Consider the following 27,859-nt stretch of genomic DNA (forward strand, 5'->3'; position numbering starts at 1 on the left):
AACCCCCACCCATATAATGTGCAGAATAAGTACTTCTTAGGGAAAGATTTTTGAATTATAGTTAAAGCTGTCTTTATTACAACTTGTTAATCTGCGATTTTATTATGGAATCAGTATTTATTAAATATAACATTGTTAGTAAGCATTTAGGTACATGTTCTACTTTCTCTGTTACTGTGTTTCTAATTTGTTTTTAATATTTTTAACAGCAAATACAAACAATGAAAATGGCAGCTTCTGGTAGTCTAACTAGTAGTATAAATTTATGGAACAGGCTATTTGTCCTGCTTGCCCGTTTAGCGAACTGTGAAAATTGTACTACTGTAACCGAATCTGCACAAAAACAAAAAGATTTATTTTTGAAGCCATTTACAGTAGTGCAAGTTTGAGCTCTAATTTTTTAGTTCCGACTTATTCTTCCATATATAAAAACTGGTTGAGTTAACTTATTTCGAAAGTCTGGTAACAGGTTGCCGGGCAAATAACCTCTTTCTACATTTATCCGCAGCAGAGTGTTATTTGAAATAGTCACAACTAGTCAAAAGCAATGCTTTCAATCACCAACAGTTTGTTTTCGGTTAAAAATAATATATCTGAGCAAAATTTCCTTTTCGACTGTTCGTTCTACCAATTTTAATGCTGCAATTTTTTTTGAAAAAAATGAACACATGTTTTTTAGCAAAATGTGAACAGAACTTGTTTATGTCATAACTTTTAAGCACTTACCTGGCTACATCATAGAGTGATTTTATTTTCTTAGATATGTAAATACATTAGGTGATTTTATTTTGTAAATAGTTCAAATGGCTGAAGAACAAACATCCAACATCTCTTGCAGAGTAAGTTTGTTTTAAATATTTAGTTTCCTATTTTATGTGCATCTTTTTAATTTGGAATTACTAAAACTATTATTCCAGTGTGGTCCAACTTATTTTTATCACAGGCCAAAAACAAGGTTTTTTTTATCTTGCTGGCTAATGTTTTTAAATAACGATTCTAGGCTTATTGCTGGCAAATTATACATAGCCTATGGCAGTGGTTCTTAACCTTTTTTCAGATGTGACGACACACAATACAATGGCCATATTGCAAAAACATTAAAGATTTGTGCAAAAAAGTTTAAGTCCCCCTGTTGCAAGCCTGTTGTCATATATGAAATATAGATAAAAAAATAGTTTGAACGGGGGGTGACTTTTGTCGTTTATCTATAAGTTAAAAAATTATTACTTTCGATGATATGAAAACATGCAATGGCACTAAAGAGAATTTGGGCTAAAACTCAGTCAACAAAAGTATAAAAACAGGATTCGCACAGAGCGCAAAAATTTTTTGCAGTTTCAATGTTAAAGTTGGCAAAAACAGAGTTTGTAGCCTACAGCGCTGTAGGAGTGGTGTACAACCAAAACGAAACCATTAGAATCATTGCAAAAAAATTCAACTATTAACTTGGAGCTCGCGCCCCCTAAGAATTGCTGGGCGCCCCACCAGGTAAGCACCGCTGGCCTATGGCATATATACTAACTTTCTTAAATATACACCTTTGTTCAGCTACAGTAGAAATTTCAAACAATCATTTACGACTTTTTTGTCAATTGCAATAACAAAGAAACCAAAATTAAAGTGATATTGCTAGATTGCAGCAAAGCTGGCTATCAGTTCGCGGGCCAAAAAAGCGGAATTGGCAGGCCAACCTTTGCCTGCGGGCCTGCCGTTGGACCACACTGTATTAATCTATAAAATAAATGCTACATATTGTTGTATCCAGTGACAGTTTATTGCTCATGGACGTAGAAGTCAAGTAGAATGAAAGAATGTAAAACATGCTCGGTTATATAGGGTGCAGAATGCAGTCCCTATTCCAACGTAAACCAATACATACTGCGCCTTAGGGATGTTAGCGAAATACGCGAGCAAGTCGTCCATGCTGCATGGCAATAGAATCATAGGGTGAGACAACAAAATACAGGTACTAAATGAATACAATGGTCAAACCCATAGCACATTATATAAACTAGACGGCTTGCGGTTGTTGTATATTTGGCCGAGGGATATTTTTCAGGGACTTATCTTCATGGGTGTTTTGTCAAAGTAATTGGGTCAATATAAATAGGGTTATTTACCAGAATAAATCTTGTCATTTTATATATTACACTTTGGTGTGTTTGTTTTAGAATTTAAGGGTATACACTAAGTTTCACTTTTCCTGAATTGACTTTACTCATTCGAAGTAGGCAGTTAATGGATACAATTGAAATAAAAGTATTTAGGTAAAAACTGAGAATAAATACGTAATAGTATCTCCCAGCACACCCGCCTGATAATATCCATTTAAATTTTTTACCCATCACACAAAAAAAATAAACCCCAGCAACCCCACCCCCCTGAAAAACATCTCTTAGAACTCGCTGAAAAAATAATCTATGTTTAAAAAATGTTTAACAGTGCTCGAAACCAAAAATAACAAGTAAAACGCATTTCTAGCAGCCCGCTTAAAAAAAACGTAAATAAAATAGTAAAGACGTGGTAATCGTGGAATGTTCGAAAAATCTGATTGATAGATTTTATGTAGATAATACACATACAGTACACTGAGTCGTATTACACCAATGTATACTTTTTATTAATTCGATTATATACGTTTATTCCGTCTTTTATTAATTTCCGCTGAAAAGCCATACCAGGTATTTGCATGTTTACCACTTGTGACTATAACAATCGTAAAGCAACAATAAGGATTTCACAGGGCCTTCAGCTTACCAATATTTAGTAGATATGTTTAGTAGAAACAACATGCGAAAGAGGTAACAACAGAAAGGTCTACACTGCTTTTGATTTAGCATTTTAATTTGCGACGGTAAAATATGTTATTTTGTAATAACATTAAGTTATTTTACTAAGAGTCGATCACCTTTCTAAAAGGCAATGGCATGCGCAGCTTATCCTTCTAGTGAAAATAAAGTGCACAGCATGATGTCAGTCGCTATGCAAGCTAAAAAAAACAAGCAACTATGAACGAATCTTGTATTGGAGATATTTCTACCACTAGATAGGAGTAGGTCAGTAGGTAGCTTCAAAAAAGTACAATGACATTACAATATTTTAAATGTTTTGTCTCCCAATTATACACCCTTAGGGGTGCAGACTTCTAAACTTCTTATGCGCACTTATACACCACTCTACGTCATGCCTCAAAGTTTTAAAGTTCTACGATGAATACTTTCTCTATTAGTGTCCCGGCAAAACTGTGTCATACCAAAGCAAACTAAAAAATAATAAAAAGAAACGAGCAAAAACAAGATATGTACAGAAAAAAACATTTTCGGCTCATATAATGAACTATGTGGTTTTGAGCAATACTATTTACTTTGCTTTTCACATGAAACCTACACTTTCTATCATTTATGTAGAATTTCATTGCTGGTGATCAACAAATCGAACACCAAGATGCACAAATCGAACATCAGACTGTCGCAGTAATGCATGAACAGAGAGCAAAAATAAAACGTCAGGCGGCTGCAGGAATTCACGAACAGACAGCACAAATAAAACGACAGAAAATAGAAGATTTTCAACAACAACAAGCTGTTATCCAACGTCAAGATGTGAGTGGGCTGCAACAACAACATGCGATGATACAACATCAAGCAGTAGAAGGACTACAACAGCAGGCCAGTATCCAGCATCAGACAGTACTTCAACAGAATGTTACACTGGTAGTGCCACAAGCTGCCATTCAAGGAGCACCTCTCAGTATTAGGACATTAACTTCTCAACGAGGTAAATAATTTTTTTATCAGCCACCCAAGTCAAGTTCAAACTTCAAGGTCATTAATTTGACACATAATTAGCCATGTTTTTAAACTAGTTTGATCAAACTAGATGCCCGCGATATTATTTTATGGACTAGTGATGGATAACTATAAAAGATCAAAATGTTGTATTTATTAGCCCCTGATAAATAAAAGTTTGAAAAAAAAAACGTCATAAAATAGTGATTGTAATGAAAACAACTAATCAGAAACAGTCATTTAATGTCCAACAAACAAACCTTTAGGCAACAGAATAAAAGCTTGATTTTCAGCTGTCAATCAGCCAACCTGAACGAATAGCGAAATAGAAATAAATATCCTGCGTTGATGGTCGACCAAACAAGAGACGAAGAATGGCGTTTTGATTTTGGTTTCGCATTAGTGTAATACGCATGCTCCAATTACATTAAAAGCATTCCACTGAAGAAGTTAAGGAAAACCTGAAAAAAATAAATAATATAACTTACAAAATTGGGGCGAGGTGCTAACCCCTTCCCCTGGATATGCCACTGCACTAGACATATCGTCAGTAAACTGTTTCAACTTCCAATTATGTGAAAAATATACTGATTTTATTACCTTGTATTGTTCAACAGAACCTGCAATTCAAGGTGCCGGGTCTCTCACTAATGAGCCATCAACTTCTCAACAAGGTAAAATGTAATTGATTGGACGCATTTTATTTCGTCATTTCCAACCCTTTATTTCACTTCACACATATTTTGCATTGCATGTAATGTACTGCACATGTAGCTCACAAATTTTGTATATATGTTTACAAAATTATGGGAAATATGCTAATTTATTAACTTTATTTACAACAGTGCCGCAACTTACCACTTAAGTCCCTCTCAGTATACAACCTTCAATTTCTCAACAATGTAAACCACTAATTATTTGGACGCCTTTATTTTAGTCATTTTGAACCCAGTCTATTCCTTCCACACAAGTGTGCATAGCAAACTATTGTGTGGTCATTAGGGATGTTTAAAGTAGAATCCCAAGGTATTCTAGAATAATAGGTTTTAAATCTAGAATAACGAATCCAGAATAGCGAATCCTAGTATATTTTTATTAAATTATTTATCCTCGATTTGTTTTATTAATTTTAATCTACCCTACAGGGCCCACAATCACAGCAATAAATCACCCAAACAATTTGCTAACATGTGTACATTATAATAAAAAAATCTCCCATATGTTTAACATTCTTAACTGTCATTTGAAGCCGTTCTGTAAACTGTAGTATGTTAACTGCCCAGGTAGTGTCCAAATCTTATATTTTTGCCTATAGTGAGTACAATGCAACACTGCACACAGAAAAATTCGGTCCTGTTTTTGAAAGTATTGTTAAGTCTTAGTGCTTCTTTTTTGACTAACATGATCTGTTATGCAGTCAAATAATGTAGTGCAAAGAATACAAAGTTAACGAATTCTTGACAATTACGTTGTGCATAACTGCATAACATCGCTGAATATTGGCCTAAAGTTGACCTTAAGTAACCCCATAGCGCATTTTGTGGAAGGTCAGCACGTTTTGCAACGCTATGTTACTTTTGCAACTTAACGCATTTGGGGAAATTGCGAATTCCACACGTGGCATTACACGTTGGCCGCTCGCCTGATTTGACACTTAATTCGCTTTGATTGACACTTAATTATTAGACGCACGTTATCGCGAGACGCGAAGTAATTGGTCACCCGAAAAAACGCTGACACTGTACTACGAGGTTACATTTAAAGTAAGCACTGTAAATTGGTCGCCGGAGCGACTGGCAAACGTCCACACGCGTTTGTACAAATAGGCGCGATAAAAAAAACAAATAGCCGCGGTAAAATATTAAATTATATCGGTTCTAATTACCCGAAACAAATCCAATCTGGATTCTAATCCAAGGATTCGATATTCTACTTTGAACATCCCTACTTAGTACACCACATTATATTAGTTGTTTTTGTTTTGTAGATTCACGACATCAAAATGTGGACTCCAGGCAAACCTCAATGCAAGCAAAAGGTATTTGTTATTCCTGGTCAGCTTACTTAAATGTGTTGTGTGATATTGTCAACAATAACAAAAAAACCTTTGCTTAGATTTGATGATAAATATAATTCTCGTATTATTCACACTAATAACATCAAAAAATGTAATCATGCAGTCTTTGTAAAATCTAATACCTACCCAAAGTGTTTGTTTATCTGTCTATTGGGTGGAATACGTTTTTAGTTTTAGGAAATGATTGGCACCGGTAGTTCTTCTTTAGGAGATTATGTGTTACCATTACTATTTAATCAAACTTTCAATAGGATTTATCGTTTTTAAAATTAAATTACTCAATTACAGACAATGCCCAGCAGGCTGGGAGGGATATCAACAAAACTGACAACACTTACAACACTTACAACAACCCTAATAATACAACGGGTAAGTAGTTTGGTAAAGTGTTAAACTTTGTATTTCATAAAAACTAAAATATTTATAACCCACAATAAATGTTACATTAAACATTGAATTGTTTTAATAAACCACAAAGTACAAAGGGTGACTAAATAATATTTTTGTTTGGTTGGCTTGCTCTTTGATGAAATGTGTAAAAATACATAGATGTTAAGGTTTTTACACAAACTGTAAAGAACACTGTGTTTCATTATGGTGAGACATGTAACAAGGTCTATACATAGTAACCACGTTTTAAACAAATCATATCTGTTTTTACCATTCTATATTATTTTAACGATGCTATTGTATTGTTTTAATTCTTTATAAAAACGGGTAACATGTGATTAGCTTAGCTTAGGTTTTTTTATTAAAGAATGTAAATCTTTGTCATAACTTTCATTATTTTGCAATTAATGTATTTGATTCACATATGTTTCTAACATTTGGAAATTTCAGTGGAAGGCAGTACGGTAAAAGATTCAATTTTCGGAAATCGAAATGTCAAGGTAGACCATCACTATTATTACTCAATTAAGACACCAAGTGAATCTGCTGAATCAGCCCGGCCAAAGCCCACCAACTGTAAGTGTTTGGCATTGTTTAAAGATAAAAAAAAAATCATAATATAAAACATAAAAAAGATTGAAAATTAATCAGGAACTTTTTAAAAGAAAGTTAAAGTCAAATCTTTTTGAATAAATAACAAGTCAAGTCCAAATCATCAGTTGCCCAAGTCAAGTGATTATGGGAGAAAGGAAATCCATTGATATAAAACTGGTAAACTCTTCTGATTATTAGCAATTTCTTAGCTAAAAACAAATCAAATATATAGAAAGCAAATTGTTTTTAGTGCAAAAATTAAAACAACAATTTCAGTAATAAATGTTTAATGAAAAGTTTTAATTTTAACCAAAGTTATTTAACAAAATGACTTAAGTCCAAGTCAAGTCATTTTGGTCAACAGATTTAAGTCAAGTTATTTGAAAACACTTAAGTACATAAAAGGCATGTCATTGTGAAGTCATAACAACATTGGAAATGGATCGAATGATAATGACCCATACTGCTTAACATAAGTTGTCCTACACCAACTAAGTGAACTTCTCGCCGAGCCACTCGCCAGTTGGGCGAGTGGGTTTCAATCAGCATTTCCCGGAGCGATTTTTTACTCGCATTGGCGAGCGGTCAAGTGCGTAATCCCAACCCTGTATAAGCTGTATTATACTGCCAGAGTTTTCATATTAAAATTAACAGGACCAAAATCAGACAGTGCAAAGAAGTGTTAAAAATGTAAAATCTAGTAAATAATGCGTTTGTTGTATTTTGTTTTTTTCACTAAATGTTAGTTTTGGAATTGTGTTAATCAGCATCTACAGCAGGGTTTTCCAAACTTTTTGGACCATAGACTACTATTTTTTAATCTATTTTTTCGCGGACCACAATACAAAGCAAAAAATAAATAAAACTGGATTTTATCTATTTACAAAACTGACAACATCAATGGACGGATGCGATTGCTTCTTTCTGCTCCGTTTTACTAACTTTTTCCTAGGCAAACGGTTCGAATAATCTCAACAAAACCGCAAATTCTGAATGGCGATAAGAATATATGATAACTAGGGCAGTTATTTTTTAACTTGTCACAAAAGTCAATATTTTTTCAAAATTTACTCATCAGGTCAAAATTTGTCAAAATTCAAAATAGGTTTAAAACAAACATAATTTGTTTACAAAATCAAAAAAAACTATAGTCAGCCTTTTGAAATTGTCTTTCAGTTAAAATTTTATCAAAAAAAGTTAGTTTTGAGTTAAATTCAATGACATTTTAAAGGTATTATATCTTCATTAGAGCAATACGATATATGCGAACTGGCAGAATTGGGCTATATAGTTTTTATCTCTGATTTAGACAAATTTATTGAACAGCATTTGCTGTCTGTTTTTGCTTTGACTTGCAATTGTCCTATTTCCAGGGTTACCATCTGCTCAGACCAAAAAATAAGCATGCTACTCCAAAAAAATAAGCACGCTCAGGGACAGATCCAGAACTCCGGGTGTGAAATCCAAGGTTTCAGAAATAACCTTATAAAATAAGATAAAAACTTAAAAAACAGCTATTTTTGTAAGCACAAACGTAGCTTAATCGCGCGAAGCGCAAAAATATGCGTTTATTAGGTTAAAATTGGCAAGTTAACCACCCTTATTCAATGCAAGTTCTGTCAATTTTTTCGCGTCAGAGCGAACCAGTTATACTTTTAAAGTTTAAAAGGAACCATGTGGCATGGCAGCATGAAACGCTTAATTCTGACCCTGCCTGGTAGTTAAGTTTGGTTCACTTGGCGGCGTTATGCTTGTAATAAAATTATTCATTGAATGATTTACTTTTTTTGTAGTAACATTGTGTTTTCCATAGCCTCTGGGCTGATTTAGCATTTTGTCTGTACAGACACAAAAAGCCAGTCCTCACGTCAAGCCGAAAGTTAACTTGATTGCTAAAGCAACCTACCACACTTCTATAGGCAACAATGAGCTTTTTTAGATTTAGAATAAACAATCACATTCAATTGTTATTGTGTAATTTAATGCATTACTGTTATAATCTGGGTTAAATAACTTGGTAAATATAAATAAGAAATTGATAAAGAACGCTTTTAGAAACTAAAATAAGACAAACTAAGCACACAACTCTAAAATAAGCATGTTCCTTAGAAATAAGCACATTTGCGTTTTCTAAGACACTGCACCCAAAAATAAGCACAAATCCTAGAAATAAGCACGGTATGGTAACCCTGCCTATTTCCTATTTCGATAACTAGGTCTTTGTTAATTTTCTGCGGTGTAATTTTCAAAATGACAAAAATATCACCCAAGCATTTGCACAAGTTTTGCATAAAAACGAAAAATAACTGATTTGTGTTCGACTGAGATAGTTGGTAAAACATCAAAAACGTGTGGTTAACGACGCCAAGACACTAATACTGTACTTCAAACAATAATATGTTGCTTAAATCAATGTATTTCTAATAGGTCGAAAATTTTTCCAAATTTTAATATTTTTTTTTTAGGTAAAATTTCTCATTTTATAGGTCAAAAAAATATTCGCCCTAATAATTACGTCATAGACAAGAAATACGAGAATTTTTCATAAATACCTTTTTGTCTCCCAACGAGCTACAAGTAAGATTTACGATACTGGCTAGCAAAAGCTTTCAAAATCATTAGGTTGTAAAAAGCGTACAAACTGTACAATGTATATGTGTGGCTTTTTAATTTTTTTTCATTTTGTGTTGTCATCGCAGACCACCATTACATCCTTCTTAGTTTGGGGGGGGGGAGGGGGGCATGGCCATATCGCCCAAACTAAAAACAGTGCCACAACTTACCATTCAAGGTACAAGCCCACTCAAGTAATGAGCTCATGGAAAAATATTTGTTGAAATCATGGTCGTTTGAAAACTAAAAAGTACCCATTTTCTTAGTTTTGAGAATATAGCCAATGTTGTTATGCTATTTTTTAAGGTCCAGTTTAAGGCAAATTTACCTTTTTTATCAAAGCCTTAAATAGGCCAATTTTTATTTAAAAATCCGCAATACCAAAACATTTATGACAATGTTTTTTAAATCTCTAAACAATCACTGCATATTATACCACTCCAAGCAAAGCCAAACCTGCTTTAATAGACAGATAGATGCGATTACTTTGTGGGCCAAATTAAAAGGTTGTTGTAATACAAGACCAGTGGCGTATCCAGTTCGAAACTCCCCCTCCCCCCTTTTCGTAAGTGAAATTTTTTTTTTGTCAGGGTTTAACTCACCGTCCGAAGCGGCGATGTTTTTAATGTAGTTAGGTCATGCATCTTAAGATAATTCGAAGCCAAAAACAAACAGAAAAGGCTGTTTTTTGCCTCTTATTTGGTCGACCATAAACCCACAATGTTTTTTTCTCTTTCATATTTCGTTATTCGTTCAGGTTGACTGATTAGCATGGGTGTATTCGACAAATGACAACACTAAGTCAAGCCTACTGCCTTTTTGTCTTGCTAAAAACGCCGAGTTGGGCTAATCTTTCTCCCTGTTTGCGCTAATATCTGATGTTGGTGTAACAACGGCATTTTTTTTTTAACTGAAGCAGTTTCTCTTAAAGAGTGGTCTAACTTTGACTTTTTAAAGTAGCCTTTTTTATGTAATGATAATTACCGCAAAATTATTCTCTACTACGGTGGTTCCAAAATTGTGTGCCACGACATACTAGTGTGCCTCGAGAGATTGTCGAGTGTCACCAAACTGTTTGTAATTTTAGAAAATAAGGTTTCTGTATTACCAATAGACATACACTCAAGCATTTTAGACTTAAACATGCACTATCCATTACCAGGTATTAATATTGAGACATTTACATATAGTTTGTTGAGTATTAAGGGCTATCGCAATATTACTCTATTGTTGTTCTGTTAAAAGTTGGCTGAAGCTAAAAAGTTGGAGAACCCCTGCTCTATAAGCTTATCCTAAGACCATGTGTTTAGTGTGTAATTGACACAAATTGTTTTTCATCAACAGCATCTTGTATTTTAGCTGACTTACACTGCTCGGCGCAGATGTTGCGCTAATCGTGGCATAATAACACCCAGGAAAAACAATCTTGGTTTAGTATTGCAGGTGGCGAAAGGCGTGCTTGTAAATTAATGAAGTCCCGTACATGGAGCTTAGAAAACTGCGCTGCTGATCTATTACACATATTTCACCGTCTTGGTTTAGTTTTTTTGCACACTAAGCTTCCACACACGTGGTCGTTGCGTCTTAAAGGTTTGCTTTTGCTGAAAGGTAATTGGCTTTCCTTGCAAATCACCGATTACATCTGAAAAAACTTTGTGCAAGTGTGATTTTTTTTCATACACAAAAATATTTATGCCGGGAACGCTAGTCATACAAAGACTCAACCATAGCACAGTTGAAACACAGTTGTCAAAAACATTATTGCATAGGTAACTATTTTAGTTGGTGTTGACACAATGTTTGCATTATTAGCTGCAACAGCTTAATGTAGGGATCGGTTCATTTATCCTTAGGGTGTTTTCAAACATTTTTGCAACAGTAATCACCAGGGCGATTTTCTTTACCAAAAAAATGAAGAATTTTTATCTATAAAATTAAAATTTCAACCTATGACAGAATTTTTACCTATTATAAATACATTGATTTAAACAACGCATTGTTGTATAAAGTATTGCATTATAGTGTCTTAGTGTCACCTCCACTTGATTTGAATGTTTTACGGACAATAGATTGTACAAATATCAGTTATTTTTTCAGTTTTATGTAAATGTTTCAAAAATGTTCAGTTTTAAATAACTTAAAAATGTCTGAGAAAAACAAAGTCTCTGGTTGCTTGAGAAAATTGTTGAGTAAACAGTTACTTAACCTCCATAGTAAAATATAACATGAGAAGAATTGCAAAAAATTACGCGACCTGGCATATTATGGAAATGGTAAATGGAATAATTGCGAATATATAATGGAGTTAACACGTTTTTACCTGCAATTCAAAACAAAATTTTGATAAAATTTTAAACTAAGCGACCATTTCTAAAAGCTCGTTACAGTTTTTGTACATTTTGTAAACGATTTTAAACTATTGTATAAATTTTGACAAAATTTTGCCTTTTTTGACTAATCAAAAAATAGTTGTATTATTTCTGAATGTTTGTTCTGTATAATACATCTAGCAAATAAAACATATTTTTAGATACTCCTGAAGATATTTCACTGGAAACTATAAAGGAAGATCTCAAGAGAGCACAGCAAGAAGTTGTTTCCCTCGGGCTAAACTACGAGCAGGAAAACTTTCCCTGTGTTCATCCAGTTCTAAGGAAAGAGGAGAACTTTTTTCTAGGTGGAGCTGGTAAAACAGAAAACTATAAGCCTTCCACACAACAAAGGTATGTCGATTCTGGTTCAAAGGAGATCAGTTTTGAGCGATTGCATGAATATGTAGTACCTCATCGCTACACAGCTTTAGTTGGGGCTCCTGGTTCTGGGAAATCAACCATTGCCAGACGACTGTCAAACACCTCTTGCATAACGTGGATTCTCCTGTTGTGCATGGACATGTACTATGGGTCAAAAAAAGTCACTCTAAGGCAGGTTGTGGTTGATCATGCATACCCATGGTTAAGCGAAAGAAAACGAAACGCCATATTTGCAGCAATGATGGAGTTCCCAGAGAAATTTGGGATCATACTTGATGGTTATGATCAGGCAACTTGGTCACTTAATAATGTGAATCCTAGAAATGCTTCGTATGATACTCCCATGTTAGTTGAAGAGGTAGTCACAAATTTATGCACCGGAAAATTCCTTCCTAGAATTTCTATAGTTTTGACTTCCAGACCTCATTCTATCGTTACCCTCCATGAGTTACTTCGCCCCAAGGAAATTGTTTTGGTACATGAGTTTACACCAGACAACATGAAAAAACTATTCTTTGCATTCGCTAAAAATGAAGCCCAGAGAATATGGGAAAGCTTTACCAAACTCGCACCTGTGTTACTTGAGATTTGTCTTACCCCGATCATGCTTCAATTGATCCTTTTGGCTGCTTTGGGCACAGATAATCTCATCGAACTTTGTAACATCACTCAGATTTTCATAGTTTTACTTGAAAACCTGAGACGCTCAGTACATGCCAAGGGTCATGACATCAAAAACATCAAAGTTAAACTCGCCAAAATTGCTTACAACGCCACAAAGAATTCAACTGTCATTATGACCTTTTCACAAATGGTTGAGCAAGGTTTGAGTGATGTCATAGTCCAGGATATTGTAATCGCAGTACCTGGGTATTCTCACTTTAACCAGAAACTTTTCGACGGGGACAAAAAGTTTTATTTTTCGCATCAGTTACTTCAAGAATTCTATACCGCTGTCCATATTAGCCAGAACATGAGTTTAGATGAGTTTAGTCAGATTGTCGATAAATTGGTTGCTAGTCCTCACTGGGCGATGGTAAGAAGATTCGAATGTGGACTTCTACTCGGAGATAACTTCACGATGAATCCAGAACCCGATGAATCCTCCAGTGATGGAGAACAAACTTTCAAGAAAATTAACAGTAGGTTTGAATGATGCTTCAGCTAGCATTTTTTATTTATTGTTTTAAATTAATAGCCTTGAGTTTTGGTGGTACCATTTGAATCTACTACTCATAACTCCTAAACATCATTTTTTCCGTTTACATAAGAGCTCAATCTAACAGACTAAAATATTGAATAACTTTTTTCACAGTCAAGGTTGTCAACTACCAAAACTAAATATGCTTAGGTATATAGAGCTTCTACTTCGTGAATCATTTTGTGTTAATCCACTCACATGCTTCCCGACTAGCGACGCACATATCACAACATAAAGTCTAAATTTGTCACCTCTATAACTTTAAAGCTGCTAGAAGTAAAGCCATTCCATAGGATTGCATTTAGATCAAATATATTAAAATGTAGGCAAAATTCTATTGCTTAGGCTTATTATGATTGCTCATAGCAGCAATGCGCTTCTCAAATATACATAATAACATTTTTTTCCACCTTTAATACTAAATATTTATACATTGTATGCTCAATTAGCTAACCTAAAAAATATAAAATGAAAAAATATATACGTTTTTTATTTTTTCCATTGGCCGGCGTTGCAGCAATGCGCCTCTTGTAGATATACATAATGACGTTTTAGCAGCATCTTTATAAATACAAAGTGATAAAGTTACATCATAAATCATGCATTTGTGCGCCAATTTGTAGTGCCCCCCATTACGAAAGTAATGGGATAAACTATGAACTAGTTAGCAACAAGCCAACTCATATGTGGCAACATAACCGTTGCAATCCATTTAAGTGCATTTTGTAAAGATTTTGGCTCAAAATGATTTTAACCTATTGTGAGAATTTTAACTTTTGTGACAACTTAAAATATAGTTTTTTTTTTAGTTTAGTAACCTATAATACCAATCTATATTCCATCCAAGGCTGATGTCAAACACAAGTCTTACTAAGGGCCGCACGAGATAATTTGAGTATACAGCAAAACACTCCAACATAACTAAAAAACGTTGTATGTTCAATATATTTGTTGCATCCGCACTATTTGTAGTTAACAGCAGTGCTTCCTTACCTTTGTGACGTGTTGGTGAACCTGACGAGCCAAACCAGTGCGAGTTTGTTTTACATACCGGTATTTTTTAGGAATTTCTTGCAAGTTTTATTACGTTAGCCTTTAAGTTGAATAATAAATCTTTATACAGTGCTCAATAGGCTAACCTAAAAAAATATAAAATGAAAAAAATTTGTGCGCTGAAAATACCACAAAAATGCCATAGTGATAAAAAAACGCCAAATGCGTTTATCAGTAATATTTTACGGGCTTGTCGCTACAAACCTCAAACTAAGACGGTTACATTTGCACACAACCTGGTTTTTGCCGGCCGCACCAAATGGTATCGATGGCAAAATGTTTTTTGCTGATCTAAAATGTAATATTTAGTGATAAATGTGAACCACTACAATATTACTGACTATAGCTTGTACAAATAGGTACGTTAAAGATATTACCTTCTTAACTCTGTAAAAAGTCAGCATAGAACTGAAATAAGAATACCAAATGTCCCTCTAGTGAAGAAATTACATAGAAATAAAACATGTTATTTTTGTCCTGCAGTAGAATTAATTATTTGTTTTATTTGTCAGAACCATCAACTAGTGCATCGACGCACTTGGCACCTCCGCAACCACTTGATGGCGCACCATCCACTCTACAAGTATTGCAGTTGACGTTTACAAACAAACTAAATATTATAACAAATAACTTTTATTGGCATAATTATGCTAGGTTTGTTTTGCTAAGTTCTTTTTATTTTTGCTGAAAAGTTTTGTTTAAATTACCCACTTGGCAAACTGTTTTATTAAAAATGCATTCCAATAATGTTTGAAGGTTAGGAAAAAGAGCCACTTAAAACAGCGTTTTGGAGCGCAAACATCAAGTGTTGTGAACAAGTATATTTAAAATGACTTTAAGTCTCATTCAAGTCATTAGCAAAACCACTTAAGTCCAAGTCAAGTCTTTCTTAACAAATATCAAGTATAAGTCATTAGTTACTCAAGTCCAAGTCAAATTTGAGCCTTAACATAGTCATTCTAATATATGCTAAACTTAAAAATCAACATTATTTACACCCCAGGGCTGTATTCGTCATTGTGACTATGACGTCACCAGTAACACCCCTCTGAGGCAAACTTCAAACTTTGCGCCCATGCTCCACTTGCTACTCATTTATATGAAGAGTTGTTCTGTTTGTTCACCAGCTATGTTTGTATGCAGGTTGCCAAGCAACAAGCAGCTACATCACCTGTCAATCAACCAAACCAACCAAATGTCGACCAAAGCAGGACGGACAATCCGCAGAAACCAACAAATGAAGGTAAGCGACCATTTGATGAACTTACACCTGGCAATGATTCAGATTATCCTTCATTTGGAAACAATTAAATGCTACAATGTCTAATATAGTTTTAAGGTGGCTTAAAATAATCAGAAAAACTTACATGTTTTTAAAATATGTTTTTCCCTATATATTTCCAGACAAGGCTAAGGCTGAGAAATTGTACAAACGCCTTTTAAAGCAATTCAAACGAGAGCCCAATGGTAAGTTGACAACATTTATTTTACTTTATGCTATATTGTCAACAAATATCTTCGTGTAATCATGACGTTCTTCCACGTAAACTTATTAGTCACGGTTTTAATTATTTAAGATGCAAGGAACCATTTGCTTTTTTTTGAAGAGAAAAAGCGAATTAAACCCATAAAAAACAATTCAGTTGTATTTAATGTTCCTCAGTTAACCAATGCTTCAAACACAAATTCTTGGAAACGCTCATTTTTTAAATGTAATCATTTTAGGTTTTTAACGCTGTAATTTCCAAGTAACAGATACAGGCTGTAAATAAACACAAACAGGAACCATAACACGTCCCGCATCCAAAAAAAAGCTTGTCTGTGGCAGAAATAAAACAAACAAAAATACACAAAGATGTACTAGTGCGGTACAACAGTCGCCACAATTCCAGTGAATAACATGATTTTGTGAATAACTTCGGCATTCATGCGCTTGGCTGATGGTAAAGTTCGTTGTTGTTGGATGAATACAAGATTTTCAATAGTTTAATATTGTTTCATCGATATTCTGTGTTTCTGTTTTAATTGATTGACGCTTACATGGCATAAGTAATGCAATATGTTACGCAAGTACTATCTCGTTTACTTATTGTGATTTTTTGCCGGTCGTGAACATATTTTTTATCTTAATTCGTTTGTCTAAAAAGGTTTGGGAACTTCTGCTTTAAACAACCATTGTTAGAACAATTCACACTTGTGACGTCACAGTGCCAATTGCTGGTTCAACCTACAATGTTATTTTTGTTGCTTTTTTTAATATTTGTTGAAAACTGTGTTTAGATATTATTGGAATGATTGTTGATTTGCAAGAATGCAATGAAGCAGTGCTCCAGTCTTTCGCAAAGCACTTCCCTGTGGTGGCTGATTTCAGCTTTATCTTCCAAACCATCGGTACAAGTTCATGCCACGCTTTGGGGCGGATGCTCCAGCATGTCGACAAAACAATCGAGAGGTTGGGTCTGGGGAACTGCGAGCTGACAAGTCAAGGTTGCGAACACATTTGCGGAGGAATCGGGAAAATGACTCACAAGGTAAAGTGCTTTCATGTAATTATCATCAATGTTTCCTCTTAGAATTCCATGAATTAAGGAACTTCAAACAATTTGGGACTGTTGCGAAAATATACTTGTTTTGTAACAAATAATTTCAAACCCACAAACTCATGACGTTATGTTTCTATGAATTAGTTGAAGTGGCTTTACCTCAGCCACAACCAAATCCAAAACGCCGGAGTGAAAAGTTTGTCGGAGATTGTTCACAAGTTGGAGGTGTTGGGGTTGGACAAATGTTGGATCACAGACATCAGTCCACTCACCGACGCCATCAAGAACAAAGATTGCAAAGTAGGTTGTTTTTAAAGTTGATTCTCGATAAGCAGTCAGAGGTACAGTAGCCAAACAAGCAAGTTTGGAAAATAAAGTGTTTTATAAATTACAAATAAATTTTTGATTAAAACAGAATTATTTTGTTTTTTCGGCAGCTCATGTACAAATACACCCATTAGTGATTAAACATTAATTTAAACTATTTTTTTACCCGGGTAAAAACCTTATTTAATAAAAATATTTGTTAATTTATTCAAAGACATAATGCATCTTTTGCTACGTTACCTTCATTATGCGGGTAATAATTTAAACTGTACCTTCCCTAACATCACCTTAAATCAAACGTTAAAACTTTTTGCTACTTTACTTTTAGTTATATTTTTCGTCCAAAATTGCTTGAGATTTTGTTCCGTTTTAAAGTTTAGGATAAAATCAAATCGAAAGTAGGATGTGAGCAAATTTGCGACAAACATCGCGTCATTGTTTAAACAATCGCTTTTCGTATTTGTTCGAAATAATTTATTTCAACGAAACATTGAAGAGAAATATTTAAACTCACGACGTTATGTTTCTATGAATTAGTTGAAGAAGCTTTACCTCAACCACAACCAAATCGAAAACGCCGGAGTGAAAAGTTTGTCGGAGATTGTTCACAAGTTGAAGGGGTTGTGGTTGGAGGGTTGTGGCATCACAGACATCAGTCCACTCACCGACGCCATCAAGAACAAAGATTGCAAAGTAGGTTGTTTTTAAAGTATCGATAAGCAGTCAGAGGTACAGTAGCCAAACAAGCAAGTTCATCAAGTTCGAAAAATAAATACTTTTATAAATTAAAAAGAAAATTATTGCAATATTAATAGAAAGTGTTTGTTTCGGCTTGCTCGCGTACACATACACCCATTAGTGATTAAGCATTAATTTAAACTATTTTGTTAGCCGGGTGTAACGGCTTATAAGTAGGGCGATTATTTTTTGACTTGTCAAAAAAAGTCAAAATTTTGTCAAAATTTACACGTTAGGTCAAAATTTGTCGAATTTTTTCAAGTCAAAATCCAATCAAATGCACATAAATCACTTGCAAAATTAAAAAGAACTAAAGTCAGCTTTTTAAAATTGGTCGTTTCGTTGTTTTAAAATTTATCGTTCAATTTTATCAAAAAAATTTAGTTTTGATGTATGTTCAAAGTCATTTTAACCGTATTATATCTTTATTAGAGCAATACACGGTATAAAAACGCGTGATTAACGACGCCTAGGTTATTTAAATCAATGTATTTCTAACAGGTCAAAATTTTGTCAAAATAAATTATTTTTAGGTCAAAATTTACTATTTTTTAGGTCAAAAAATAATCGCCGTACTCATAAGTTATATTTCAGTCAGCTATTTTAATGTCCTATTCGTTTAGTATGCAACATATAACTAAAGCCGCTGTGATTTCTATATTCGGGTTAATATAAATACTTTACTGTCCTTAAGAAAATCAATCACCACAATTAGACCATTTCAGAATATATTGTGTTATTTGTTATAAATAATCTCTAATAATAATCACCAAATAAGAGTTAGTATTAATATCGGCATTATACAAATCTACTTACAGTATTTATTATTAAATCATAATATGTTACCACAAAAATCACGAATCACGACTAGCATTACAGAACAGAATCGTACTCAAATATATAGCATAAAAACAACATGTCTTCGCTAAGCCCCAGCACTCAAAATTCTACTTCAGGCAAACTTTGTTTTCACTTAAGCCCATTAGTCAACACGTTCGGCTCTTGGCCTACTTACGTTGCACAATTGACCAGTACTCAGAACAACGAATTTCTTTTGCACGCTAAAACCAAAGATAAAAATTACGTCACAAACGTATGCGGTTATTTTGACAAAAACACGCATGGTGGTGTACACCAAAATAGAAAGGAACAAATCTTTAATAACTTAATCACTTTCGGAATGCAAAAACACTTTTGAACAATCGCTAACCTAAACCTGTTTAACAAATCGTAAATAATCCTAACGTTGGCTCGAGCTCGAATATAAACATTTTTTAAGGTTAGTAGCAACATAAGTACGCTACACCGGGTAAATAGCTTATTCCATAAAACTTTTCCTAATTCTTTTAAAGATTCAATGCATTTTTTTGCTACATTACCTTCATTGTGGGTAATAATTTAAACTGTACCTTCCCTAACCTCACCTTAAAATCAAACATTAAAACTTTTTGCTGTGTTTTTGCTACTTTACCTTCAGGTATATTTTCGTCCAAAATTGCTTGAAAGTTTGTTTCGTTTCAAAGTTTTCATTAAAATTAAATCGAAAGTAGGATGTGAGCAAATTTGCGACAAACATCGCGTCATTGTTTAAACGCTTTTTGCTTCTGTTTAAAATAATTTATTTCAACGAAACATTGAAGAGAAATATTTAAACTCACGACGTTATGTTTCTATGAATTAGTTGAAGGAGCTTAACCTCGGCTTCAACCAAATCCAAAACGCCGGAGTGAAAAGTTTGTCGGAGATTGTTCACAATGTGGAGGTGTTGTGGTTGGAGGGTTGTGGCATCACAGACATCATCAGTCCACTCACCGACGCCATCAAGAACAAAGATTGCAAAGTAGGTTGTTTTTAAAGTTGGATTCTCGATAAGCAGTCAGAGGTACAGTAACCAAACAAGCAAGTTCGTGAAATTGAAAAATATGTTTATTTATAGATTAGCGGAAAGTTATTAACATAAAAATAGAAAGTAGCTATTTGCCCAGCTTGCTCGAGTACACATGCACCCATAGGCACCAAACTTTTCCAATTTCAGGACGTTTTTTTTATCGGTTCAAAATACTTAATTATAAGTATGACGAACAAAACGCAAACTGGAATTCATTAAAATAATGCGTTGTTTCTCGCGAATTAGTTGTAATAAATTGCAAATACGCGCTTAACGACGAAGGGCGGCTTCTGTACAAACTGTAGGAAACATTTGAAAAATATTAAAAAAGCTAAATAAAAAAAATGATTTTAAAATATCTCGCGGCACCCTTGAGCGTTAGAAACAGCACCCAGGTTGGAACCACTGGGCTAAGCGCTGCCGGTCGGTGAACAATGTAATAATTATTACACGAATATTTATAAATAATACTCAATTATAATGGCGTTTAAGTTGTACTTGCTGACAAAGTCGTAGCATACCTGAATACCTGGTGAGTGAAGTGAACGCGAATTTTGTAGCAAACCCGTATATTTTATTTAATTGCTTGTAATTTTTTATTACAATAAGCCTCATCGATGCGTTATATTTAAATAACTGAATGAAAATTTGTTTTATGTCGGTTGCGATTGAAATCTTATGATTTGGATTAACGTTCTCTTTCGGATTAAGCGCCTGAAAGCGTGGTTTAAGATTTAGGAATTGTTACGTCACACGTTCTAAATATTTCAGGCTCAGTTGATGGGTTGGTGCGCATTTTACCCCAAAGACAGAATTATTATCAGCCTATGAGCTTCACCTAACTCATAGCTCGACAATATTTTTTCTAAACGCGTGCCAAACCCTAAAATGTCTCGACAGGCCCGTAATAAATTGCAAATAATTTTTTTTTTACAAATAAAAATGGTTATAATTGAAATAAGAACGATATACGAAGTTGTTAAAGTTTGGTTGTTTAAATTTTCAGGGCATGTATGGCGTCAAAATTCATTTACGTGGTTAAAATACCTAAAAATATGACGAACGTCGCTTCATGACCAGTTTGTAAAACGTTTGCAGCCGGATGGTTTACATCGGTGGGCCGTGTTTTGCGAGCTCGGCACTTTATATCTACAGGTGACAACGAACACTTCCCACCCTGTAACTTTCACACATTATTTAGTGAACCCTAACGGTGCAACTGGCGGCGTATTTGTTATAGTTTTTCAGAAGTGGAATTTCCGCATCACGAATGTAAATTTCGTCAAGTTCCAGGGCGTTTTGAGGCCCTACCAAAAATCCAGGGCGTCTAAAAACGCTTTGCACACCCACGTTCGGCGGCTATGCATACATCTATTAGTGATTGAACATTAATTTAAACTACTTTGTTAGCCGGATAAATAGCTTATTCCATTTATAATTTGGCAGGATAATGTTGCTAATTTTTATCCAAGATTGTATACATTCATATTTTGCTTCTGCACCTTTGATACGTTGGTAATGATTTTAAACTGTACCTACACTTTTAATGATACGTTTATAATTGTAGTTATTGCACCTTCAGTATGCAGATAATATTTCAAAGTGCAGCTTTGCCAAATACAAATCTGACAAAAAATGTGTGGCATGGTATTATATTTGCTACTTTACCTCCAACGTACCAATGCCCTTGATTGTTCTTATGTTTTGTTTCGACTAATTCACCAACGAAGTGTCAGCTGTAGTAATCCATCTCACTAAATAAATAGACCGTCTAAAAAAACAAAAATAATAATCATGGAGTCAATTGATCAATTAACGGGTATGAATCCACTGCCGTGTAGCCCAAGGGTAACAACTATAATATCTTAATGCTGTGTAAGTTATTTGAAAATATCCTAACTTGCTACTGTGGTCATTTGTCATTCACCCAAAAAGTTCTAAGATAATTATTTTGTGTTATCACTGTTTTCAAATCTCTTTACCTTTTCATGTTTAGGCAAAGTGTTATGGGAACAAACCGCTTAAAACTTAATTGTTGCCAATGTAAAATGATTTAGCGTTTCATGCGAATTTTTTAAGGTCGGCATTATTATGAGAACATAGGATTTCGAAACTAATTTTCGAACAATTTAAGCCCTGCCCGGTTAAGTAACAGTGAAACACACAATAAGACCTACAAGGAAACAATATTTAAAGCGGGTTATCTATATTACTATAGTGTTAAGACCAACAACATATAAAACAACGCTTAGTGCCCCCCTATTCACGCTTTAGAACTATAAATGAATATAAAATTTGTAACGTAACGTCACAAGAGAGGTCTATGAGGTCATGATAGAAACAACAAATAAAAGTTTAATTGAGAAATAATGGAAATATTAAATGCTTGTTGTGCCCCCCCCCCCCCCCCCCCCGAAGGCTGCTCCGCGCACCCCTCCCCCATTTATTACCATTTACTGCCACATCGTAAAATGAGCTATTTGGTGCCTTGACTTTGTGGCTCACATTTTAAACGTGAACTCGCTCGTCAATTTGTTGTTTCAGATAAAGCAGCTGGTTCTGAGGGATAACCGCATCGGCGACCAAGGAGCTCTTGAGTTTTCTCGCGTCCTCCCAAACATCGAGTTGTTGCAGGTCGGTGATTGTGGCATCACTGAGGAAGGCAAGGAGGTGATCAGATCGAAACTGAGAGAACTTGGACTTGACGTGAGTAACAACAATAAATAAAGCACAACAACATAGAAATGTTTAATCACAGTCAAGGTCGTCTGTATCATCAAGGTCAAACAGTTTTGACCTTGAACATTTTTCCAACGCAGCAAACAGCGCACACTAGCGGCAAGAAAATATATTAAAAAAAATAGGAAAGATGTAAAAAGTAAATGTTAGAGACAAGAAATGCGAAAGTTTAGATAAAAACACAAAACACTTGAAATAAACTTTCTTGTTTTCGGCGTTTGTAAAATAAATGTTTCTTTGTATTTATTTTTCGGCTTAGCGCCGCACTTTCTAGACAATTTTTTTACCAAATTTACCAAAAATGTCTCGATTAACACAAAAATATGCACAACTAAAAAAAACAAGGTTTCGACTCAATTCGGGCCGTTTTGTGACGTTTGTTTACCTCGGACAAAATGTGCATTGTGCGATTATGACGTAACAGTAGGTCCATTGATGGGACGAAACAACTCGAACAAAATATTGCGAATTCATGTTAATAACATCCGGGATATTATTTGCGTTGATATTAAAAACAAATGTCAAAATACTTTAGAGTGAATCAGCAATAATCCGAATCAACTTTAACAGCTCGTCAACATTAAAACACAAAAATCTAAACCTTAAAGTTAAATTATATTCTTCGTTTATAAGTGGTGGTGATAAATACGGCTGTGAATGTAGAATTACAATCGTCTCTAGGAGGTTACAAAATATAAATGTGGAATGTAAGCAACAAAACATAGAAATATAATGCGAAAACAATCTTTTTCCTTAATCACCATTAATAATAACGGCTTATGTTAATTCCCATTACAACTTTTTTACGACTAACCTACACACAAAGTTAAAAGGTGAAACTTTGTTGTCTTGATATTCCCACAAACATACAAATATATATTAACATAATGCAAATGGACACACAATTAATCTAGTGACGCAATTGATAAAGTCACCCAATGTAGCGCAAACTTATTGAAAAGCCTAGTTTACAATAAAATAAGCTAGACTTTGCAGAATAAACCTTGAATACATATTTATTATATCTTAAAGTATTTCTCCCTTGTCACCTTTCTATTGTAAATAATTGGAATAACTGCATCATTTATTCGTCATCACTGGCTTCATATATACATTGATAAGTTTAGCAAACATCGAATAATTACTCTTATTATTCACAGTACCTCCTCTAGGCCATTGTTTAAAATTTTCATTTTCTAACCACGCATCTTTAAATGATTTTACGTACTACAGTTTTTTTTTAACTAAACGTTTTCAGGTTAAAAAGCTAATTTTGGTTAACCAAAATATGTTGAACGCCGTTTGAAGAGCAGTATCTTTAGCTTGGAAATATGATGGATAAACGGGAACACACAATAAGACCAAAAAAGCAACAATGCCTAAATCAGAAAAATCTATAAAAGCATAGTATTTAGACCAGGGGTGTCCAACTTAAACACGCCGTCGTGCCAATTTTTATCTTATAACTTTTTCTCGTGCCAAATTTGGTAATTACTTCTTTCTAATACCAAAAGCATTGTTTTACAAATAATAAAACGTGTATAGTTAGCAGTGCGCATTACTGCATCTAAGTGTCCGTCGGTGAGCTGACTTTTGCTTTTTGTTTCTTCACATTAAACTTTATAGTTAAGTGAATGCTGGCCTCCACTACAATATAATGTTATAGTATTAAAAGTAATTATTAGTTGTCGTGATTGCCGCGATTGTTTCATATTGTGAATAAACAATGGCAATTTAATGTATAAAAAAAACTATGTTTTGACAATTTGCTTAATCACAAATTAAGTATTTTAGGGGGGCTGGTGTGCTATTTTTTATTATGTCGCGTGCCACATTGGCACACGTGCCGCTTGTTGGACACCCCTGATTAAGACCAACGACATATTACAGCCAAATACGCAGTAATATAGTACAGCATAAGATCTTAATCGTCTGAATAAGACATAAAATCATCAGAATAAGACATAAATGGCCAAAATAAAAAAATAAAAAAGCCTAAAACTGAAGGGATGGGGTAATGGACGATCAGGGACCGTCGGTCTGGCATCGGCCATTTTTGGTGTCGACGTTTTTGACGCCCTAGTTTGACCGGCGCCGTTAACCCAAGTCATTTGACCTAATGATTAGACACCGCTGTTTTGGCACCGGATTGATGGTCCTGTTTGGGGTTATTGTTGTGTAATAATAAGTGGGGTTTAAAAAATGGGTTAGTGCTGAAATATTTTAATGATTTACTAAGGGGTGGGGTTAGGTAAAGTGTTGTTTAGGCCTGATTCTGGCCATTTAGGTTTTATTCCTACTGTTTATGACTTATTCCTATACGACTATTAGGCCTAGTATTATTTCTTATCTCGGTCTTATGGCCGAGGTCCAGATAAACAAAAGCAAAATAGTTACATAACTCCCGGAAAACATTAACAAATTGACTTTTGTTTTAATTTGTCTATTGCCTACTTTTAAAAATATAACTGTAAAGTGACGAGCTACATTGATGTTTAGTGCGAACCTTTTGCGGCCGTGAAATAAAAGACATAAAACCATAGGCGCCGAACGTGGGTGTGCAGAGCGTTTTTTGACGCCCTGGATTTCTTGCAGGGTGTCGAAACGCCCTGGAATTCGACCAGGTTTCATGTGCAATTAGTGTGCAACTTCACTACTGTGAACACTATTTTACAGCTAGTGCAATGTACACCGCTAGTAGCACAATCGTGGTTCCCTAACAGTATGCGCGACTTTCCTGAGTTACATGGGGAGAAGTACCTTCTGCGAAAGTTTGTTCGCACCTATTAATAAACCGAAGCGGCGCTGAAAAAAAAATACCAGGTCACGCTAAACTAGATCATGCTTAAGCTGATGAGAAATTTGTGTTTAGTGGAAAATATTCTCTCATAAAAGATGCGTCAAGCCAATTACTGAGGCTAAAATATACAAGTGTTAACCTATTTCCTAACTTTTCAACGCCGTATAACTCGTGCTTCGTCTAGCGTCACAATTCCTACTGTTTAATATGCTGAGACGTTTGGTCACTCAAATCGATAAATAGACGTAATATTCTGAACAAAAGCTTTTAAACGCCAAACACATCAAAATCCTCGTTCAATAACGCCGACTACTCTCGCACAAGTCTCTTTAACTTTTAATATCGTTATAGCCCCAAAAAATTCGCCCTTGCTTCGCTCGCTCCTTCTGCGCGTATGCTATGGCTGATAATAAGTTACGAACACTGCTCAAAGTAGATTGCCACTAACCTTCGTCCTTCATCATTTTAATGCAGGAAAAAGCACGCATTAGCTTGAAGTACGATTATTTCTGACGAAATTACAGGAGACATAACGGCTTGTTTTTAACCTAGTATACGTAATCGCAAAATCGGTTATCGAGACCTGCTACGTTTTGCTTGTTATGAGCGGTGGCGTTTTTGTCAGGGTTTAACTCACTGTCTAAAGCGGAAATGTTTTCGATGCAATTGGCTCACACGCCTTAATCTAATGCGAAACCAAAATCAAACGCAAAACGCCGTTTTCGTGTCTTGTGTGGTCGACCGTAAACGCAGGATGTTTTTTCTCTTTCGCCTTTCGTTATTCGTCCATGTTCGTTGATCAGCAAAAATGTATTCGACCATTGACAACCTTAAGTCAAGCGTTCTTCCCTTTTTCTCTCTAATAACGTCGAGTTACGGATTTTTTTTAACGCAGATTCTTTTGATAAGGTGGTTTAACTGCGACTGTTTAAAGTCACCTTTTTTATGTAATGATAGTTACCGCAAAATTATTTTCATATCCGGGACATGTTGCGCAAATCGTGGCATAATAACACCGAGAAAAACGATCTTCGTTTTACAGGTGGCGAAAGACGTGCTTGTAATTTAGCGTGGTGGCTGGTCCCGTACATAAATATTGGGAAAATGCGCTGCTGATAGTCGAAACAACATGATTCTTGGTTTAGTTTTTCGCCTGAAGTTAACGATTGCACACTAAGCGGTTTCAAAGCACGATTCACTTTGCGTCTTAAAGGTTTACTTTGCTGGACGTTAATTGGCTGTGTCTGGTTATATATTTATGACGTCATGCTTCGTTAACGTTAGACAGAAAATAGGGGAATTCCCTAAGTTGAAATTTCGGGAACCCCCTTTTTAAGGACTGGTTCAAAAAACGCCCTGGGATTTTGAAAGTTCGGCGCCTATGCATAAAACCACAATTACGAACATAGTGACGTAACAATGATCCTCTGTCATCGAATAACGAATATATCTGAAAAGAGAGGGGCTACTCGCAACAAAAGCCCCAGGGGAATCACCGTAGCTCATGGGTGAAAATAACCCACCTGGTAACATTGTACAAACAATAAGGTCACACAACTTTTAAATAGGGCTTTATGTATGAGAAGCAACATTCTCAGCAGCTATAAGGAAAATAAGTTAAGTAATGGATTTGCAATAATTTAAGGCAATTACAAAACAATTTTTATTATTATGGAAACTCTTGAAAACTGTGGGGGACAGATGTGACTGGTTGGGTCTCAACTCACCTATGGACCCACTTTATCAACACTTCTTTAATCTACCCCCGATGTCACATTTCCAGTGGTGCCTCATTAATAAAATTTACTTGTTTCACTTGAAAGCAGATTAACTGTTGAGCGAAAATCTTCTTTGCCTGGAAAACACTTTTATCAGCTTTTGATTTTCATCTTGTGTTTTGCAGGAGAACAGAGTGCGTTTGACTTCATCTGAAGTTCGACTGATCTTGCATTGCTTCGGGCGACCAACAATCGTCCCTCCGTGATGCGAAACATTTATCAGCTTTCCTGTTAATGGAACGTGGCGTGTTACCCCACCCCCTAACTGCATTGTTTGCCTATTATATGTAAATTCCGTTTTTTTTTGCTTTGCGAAAAAAATTAAATTGTTATAGTATATGTTCCTGCAACACACACAGGGGAAATGGTATTTGTTTAACGTGGCCTAGTCGTGCGGGTTAAGGTAATTCCCTTAACAACAAGCACCCGGATTTTTGGGTTCTAAAAACATCGACTAAGGTAAATATTGTCAGTGAGAAGTGTGTTTTGCCTGTGTTATAATCTGCACACACATATTTGGTCATTTAATCGTCAACAAAATATAAAGGCGTTTTTTTGATTTGCGCTAATCGATAAC

The 27,859-nt window shown here is 34.9% G+C and overlaps 1 protein-coding gene across 1 annotated transcript; it reads left to right on the forward strand.

Moving 5' to 3' along the window:
- Positions 1–85: 85 nt before the first annotated feature.
- LOC146146467 (NACHT, LRR and PYD domains-containing protein 3-like) lies at positions 86–27,488 on the forward strand. Its single transcript, XM_083390772.1, has 15 exons — positions 86–839; positions 3,408–3,777; positions 4,406–4,462; positions 5,776–5,826; positions 6,154–6,234; positions 11,993–13,357; positions 14,982–15,052; positions 15,613–15,712; positions 15,874–15,936; positions 16,750–17,000; positions 17,157–17,312; positions 17,877–18,032; positions 19,759–19,917; positions 22,510–22,671; positions 27,408–27,488. Exons 1-15 carry the CDS (start codon positions 804–806, stop codon positions 27,486–27,488), a joined length of 3,159 nt encoding a protein of 1,052 aa, XP_083246898.1. The 5' UTR covers positions 86–803.
- The last annotated feature ends 371 nt before the right edge of the window (positions 27,489–27,859 follow it).

Source organism: Ascidiella aspersa, chromosome 5, assembly GCF_963924565.1.
Source record: "Ascidiella aspersa chromosome 5, kaAscAspe10.2, whole genome shotgun sequence".
In the NCBI taxonomy this organism is placed as follows: domain Eukaryota; kingdom Metazoa; phylum Chordata; class Ascidiacea; order Phlebobranchia; family Ascidiidae; genus Ascidiella; species Ascidiella aspersa.

Excerpts from the sequence above, each read along its gene's own strand:
- LOC146146467 (XM_083390772.1), top strand. The coding sequence starts at position 804 with ATGGCTGAAGAACAAACATCCAACATCTCTTGCAGA. Across the intron at positions 840-3,407 it reads CATCCAACATCTCTTGCAGA|AATTTCATTGCTGGTGATCA; the intron begins GTAAGTTTGTTT and ends TCATTTATGTAG. Across the intron at positions 3,778-4,405 it reads GACATTAACTTCTCAACGAG|AACCTGCAATTCAAGGTGCC; the intron begins GTAAATAATTTT and ends ATTGTTCAACAG.